We start from the raw sequence: 5,362 nt of genomic DNA on the forward strand, positions 1-5,362 counted from the left end.
TTGTATCCAGGGAGGGTGGAAAGGGCGAAGTTTACACCGACTTTCATCACCAGTCCCCACCCCAGGGACCCTAATTTCTGTTCCCTGGTTGCTCCAGTGCTCTCAGCTGCTCTTCATACCCCCCAGACTCGCTTTTCAAGTTTCTCTCCTCCCCACCAGCAGCCCACAAAGCCTTGCTGCACTCCCTTCTGCTTCTCAAGAGCCACATCACTAATCAAACCAGGTGGGTTTTTTCCCCATATCTGTGCCCTGATCTTTTCCACGCGCTACCCAAGACCTTTCAGTGTCATCCTGTCCTCAGCCACTGAGATTGCCCCGGGGAGCCTTGTCCCTCTACCTGTTTTTCTACTCTCCTTTTTATTTAGTTTTTGTCTAACCTCCTGCCAAGGCTTTAAACCCTCTGCCCTGTACCTTCCCATGATGTGAGCAGCTGGGTCACAGGATGGTGCAGTTTCATCACAGAAGCAAACTTGGACCCCATTCCCCCAGTACTGCATTTTCTGGATGTATGCAGTTACCCCTCCAGCTGGGGAAATTTAACTAGCTCCAACAGAGAGAGAGAGAGAGAGAGAGACGCCTGTCTAGGACCACTGAGTTAGTGCAGATCTCCAGCTAGCAGCCCGCAGGGATAAAAGTAACTTCTCTTGACTTCTGCTCCTGAGAGATAATGAGGATTCATACTTGCTAGGTGCAAGAAGAGTGTGTGGATTTACTTGCTGTAGACCTCAGACACTGGATGCCCATTGAAGTAAACAAAGGCTTCTTTATATGTAGAAAACACTTTTTAATATTTTTCTTTCTGTCACTAACCCAGGATTTCCACAGGGAAAACCAATCTAAACAGCTGTCCCAAGGTGGGAAAGAGGACCCAGGAATAATCATCCTGCGTCCCCTGGAAAGGGTTAACACTGCTGTAGGCTTCTTTAGATCAAGGGCTGACATTCTTAGTCCCCAAACTAGGCAATGTCAGCCACCTCCATCCCTCCAAGACAGGGAGGTTCCTGCCGTCCTTCGTCTGACATGAGCAGCTCCTGAGTGTGGTTATGGGACCAGCAGCAAATGCTTTCAAGAGAGTCCAAGTGTGAGCTCATGCTGCCGCCATCCCTGCAGACCACTAAGCCTCGTTTACCGGGGGCTGAAAGCAGCACTGGGGCTGGTGTTCTTCACAAGCTCCTTGACTGCTGAGTTTCTCTAGCTATTCACAGGGAGGGTGGGCAGAGCCCTGGGGGGCTGTCAGCCTTTGGGCACTGGGAGCATGTCCAGCGTGTCCAGTAGTGGTGTTGCTGCAGGGAGCTGCTCCTCCCTGCTCGTCCCTCCCCCACTGCTGCAGTGAAATGAAGCTACGGCAGGGGGAAATGGAGTGAAGGAGCCAGAATGAGCAAGGAGCCGTGAGAAGGAGACAAAGGAGGAGAGTGAGCAGTGGAGGGTGTGGGACCGGGAAGGAGCCAGAGCAGCTGGCAGTTCAGAGGGAGTTGCTGCGTTCCTACTGTACTGCCACCACCCTCCATGGTACCAGCTTGGGGCATCCACAGATCTCTGTGCCAGGCCAAACAATGGGCCCTGCCTGATTTTATCCTGGGCATTCCCAGCTGTGGGTACATCCTTTGCAATACAGCCATTCTGATTTATTGTTCACTGGATGTAAGCCCGCTCCAGTTCTGCTGCTCCCTCCCAGGGACACCAGATTTGCACTTCATGGATTTTTTGGCACCTATATCCCTGTGGTCCTGAAAGGCATGCTACTGGGGGCGGGGGGTGGGGTGGTCTCAACACAGTCACTTGTTGAGCTCTCTCCCAGTTTGAGACCAGCTTTTTTCAGGGTGCAGAGGTGCTAGGCTGCTGTTTGTCCAAAAATCTCTGTTGTCTTGCAGACAGCCTCTCTCAGCCTCACAGGAAGCATTGAGCTGTTAAAGGCACAGGAACACTCTGCTCTAGGGCAGCTGGCTCCAGTGTTGCCAGGAGGGCGGGTGGTTGGGAAGAACACTTGACTAGGTAGGAAATAGCCTATGTGATAGGGTACTAGCTGCTAACCTCCGCGCACTGTCACGTGTGACCTGCTTGGCTGACTTTAGGTGCTGTCCCAGGCCTTCATTCTGGGCACCCTCTGCTCTGACACATTTTCACCTTCGCTCCTTGTGAGGGATAGGTGATACAGAGCAATCGGGCAGCAGGTACGTGGCAGGCCTTCCTTCTCCATGTTGTTTTTTTTCTGCCCTTCCTTTGCTGCTCCCTTTTAACCAGCATCCTCTGGTCTGCATTCCATGCAGGATTAAAGTGCACACTGCAAAGGAGATTGAGCCACCCTCTGCTCTGCAAGTCACTAGCAATGGAGCAGATGAAGAGGTCAGCCATGCTTCTGCTGGAGCTGCTAATCCTTGGGGGCCTGAGAGCAGGGAAGGGCTCTGCTGTCCTGGGCACCCTGGATCTACAAATAGATGAGGAGCAGCCAGCTGGCACCATCATTGGGGACATCAGTGCTGGCCTGCCACCTGGAACTAGTGCCTACATGTATTTCATCTCAGCACAGGAGGGCAGCGGTGTTACCACTGACTTGGGGATAGATGAGAACACCGGTATCATCAAAACAGCTCGTGTCCTGGACCGAGAGACTCGGGACCGCTACAGCTTCATTGCTGTTACCCCAGAGGGCATCACAGTAGAAGTGAACATCCAAGTGAATGACATCAATGACCATGCTCCAGCCTTTCCCAAACAGCACAGCACCTTCCAGATCCCAGAGCACACACCCATTGGCAGCAGATTTCCCTTGGACCCAGCCTTTGATGCTGACAGTGGCCTACTCAATACGCAAGGCTATGTGATTAAGGGAGAGAATGTGGGGCAAGCCTTCCGCCTAGAAACACGTCGAGGACCCAATGGGGTCCTATATTTGGACCTGGTGGTCAGTAATGTCTTGGATCGGGAGAACCGTTCATCATACTCGCTGCTGTTGGAAGCCTATGATGGTGGCTCTCCTCCCCGGAGTACCCAGATGACGCTGGATGTGTGCATCCAGGACATCAATGACAATGCTCCTAGCTTCAACCAGAGCCGCTATCATACTCTCATCTCAGAGAATCTGAAACCTGGCAGCAGCATCCTGCAGGTCTTTGCCTCTGACGCAGATGAAGGTGACAATGGGGATGTGATTTATGAGATCAACCGGCGGCAGAGCGATCCTGACCAGTACTTCACCATTGATTCCCGGACTGGAGTCATCAAGCTCAACAAGGGTCTGGACTATGAAGTAAGGAAGGTGCATGAGTTGGTTGTGCAGGCAAGGGATAAGGCTGTCCATCCTGAGGTCACCACAGCCTTTGTCACTATTCATGTGCGTGACTACAATGACAACCAGCCCACTATGACTATCATCTTCCTGAGCGAAGATGGCTCCCCTCAGATCTCTGAGGGAGCCCAGCCTGGCCAGTATGTGGCACGCATCTCTGTTTCCGACCCCGACTATGGCGAGTACTCCAATGTCAATGTCACACTGGAGGGAGGGGATGGCAAATTTGCCCTCACTACCAAGGACAACATCATCTACCTGATCTGTGTGGACCAGCTTCTGGATCGGGAAGAAAGAGACTCCTATGATTTGCGGGTGACAGCTACTGACTCAGGAACACCTCCACTCCGGGCAGAATCAGCCTTTGTGCTGCAAGTGATGGATATCAATGACAACCCTCCACTCTTCGACCAGCAGGAGTACAAACAAAGCATCCCCGAGGTTGTGTACCCGGGCAGCTTTGTCCTGCAGGTGACAGCTCGTGACAAGGACCAGGGTCCCAATGGGGAGGTGCGGTACAGTATCGTGCATGGCCGTGACACCCACTCCAGCTGGTTTGCCATTGACCCTGCCACAGGTATCATCACCACCGCTGCCCCACTGGATTATGAGAAGGATCCTCAGCCTCAGCTGACTGTGCTGGCCACAGACAAGGGAACCCCTGCCCTCTCTTCTTCAGCTGTGGTACATGTGGCCCTGCAGGATGTCAATGACAATGAGCCAGTGTTCAGGAGTAATTTCTACAATGTGTCCCTGAAGGAGAACACCCCTGTTGGGACCTGCTTCTTACAGGTAGGTACAACTGTCAGGAGCTGAGCTTGAGGAGGGCACGGCCAGGGCTGTGTGAGGCTTGGGATGGGAGACCTGCCACGGAAGGCTGTTTGGTGCAGTTGTCATGGCTTAGATGGGCAACAGTTGCAGCAGGAATGCTAGAACAGAGATCCCCATGCTCGGTGTGAGTCGGAAATGGAGTAGAGCACTGTTACACCCTTTCTGCATGTGAGTACTGGGTGATATCACTGATCCTATGGGCATACCTCGAGGATGTCCTTTGTGCAAAGCATGGTATTGACCTCAGCTAGGATTGGGGTCCACTATGCCAGGTCTTGCTTGCGCAAGTGTGGAGCTGCCTTGCAGGCCAGGGCACTCAAAATGGTGCTCGGGAAAATGGGTAGGACCTCTAGGAAGCTGCTTGTAGCCAAGCTGCTAACTTCTCTCTCCCCCTGTGAGGTCATTAGCCTAAGTTCATCAGTGTTTGTAAGGCTGGTTGTGAACATTAGCATTAATTATGCACAATTGGTATTGTTATATTACCTTGGAAACAGCACCTGTGGGATTTGAGCTGAGAGACGCATGCTGCATCAGGCTTCGTGTAGTGAGAGGTCACAGGTGAGGCCTGGAGAGGTGCTGCCCTTCTGACAGGTTCTGCAGACCCTGAGATGTGCCAGTGATGCCATTTGTATTTTGTATATTTTGTGTTCCCTGAATTTGCTGTTTCAATCACAGCTCAGGCCCTGGAGCCCTGGTTGCTGGAGACAGGCAATGCAGCCCACCTGAGCCAGGATGGGGAGACGTGGGGCTTGGGGCTGACAGTGGGGAACTGGTGTGGTAATGCAGCAAGGCGCTGCCAACCAAGGCAGCATCCAGACTGTCCGTCAGGACAAGCACCTGTGAAGTTTGGGGCACTTCTTTGCTGGAGTCGTGGGGTGCTGGGGGTGTCTGGCTGGGGCCGTGAGGGGCTCTGGGGCCAGGTGGTGAGCAGTGCCCATGGGGCCAGGAGGAGCGGGCGAGGGGGAGCAGGAATTCTGGGGCCCATGAGACAAGGCAGGAAGAGGTCCTGCGACCTGGCCAGGGAAAAGGGCCTCCAGATGGGCCTGGAGGAGGAAGTGGAGCTGGCGAGAAAAACTGGTCTATGGGTGTGCTGTGGGTGCACTGCTGGGGCATGGGGGGTATGAGGCTGTGGGCTGGTGAATGTGGGCCGTGTAGGGTGTGTGATTGCAGGGGACTGATGGTATGGGATGGGAGTGCTGGAGAGGGGCTTGTGGGGTGGGTGAGTGCAGGGGCCGGGGGGGGTAG

The 5,362-nt window shown here is 53.7% G+C and overlaps 1 protein-coding gene across 1 annotated transcript in view; it reads left to right on the forward strand.

The window, feature by feature from the left end:
* Positions 1-2,326: 2,326 nt before the first annotated feature.
* The window catches only part of DCHS1 (dachsous cadherin-related 1), a 50,417-nt gene continuing 47,381 nt past the window's right edge, over positions 2,327-5,362 (forward strand). Inside the window, exon 1 of the mRNA XM_009281975.1 lies at positions 2,327-4,078. Coding sequence (XP_009280250.1) covers positions 2,327-4,078 — 1,752 coding nt within the window. The remainder of the gene's footprint in view (positions 4,079-5,362) is intronic.

The sequence above is a fragment of the Aptenodytes forsteri genome, unplaced genomic scaffold, assembly GCF_000699145.1.
Source record: "Aptenodytes forsteri isolate BGI_AS27 unplaced genomic scaffold, ASM69914v1 Scaffold485, whole genome shotgun sequence".
NCBI classification, from domain to species: Eukaryota; Metazoa; Chordata; class Aves; order Sphenisciformes; family Spheniscidae; genus Aptenodytes; species Aptenodytes forsteri.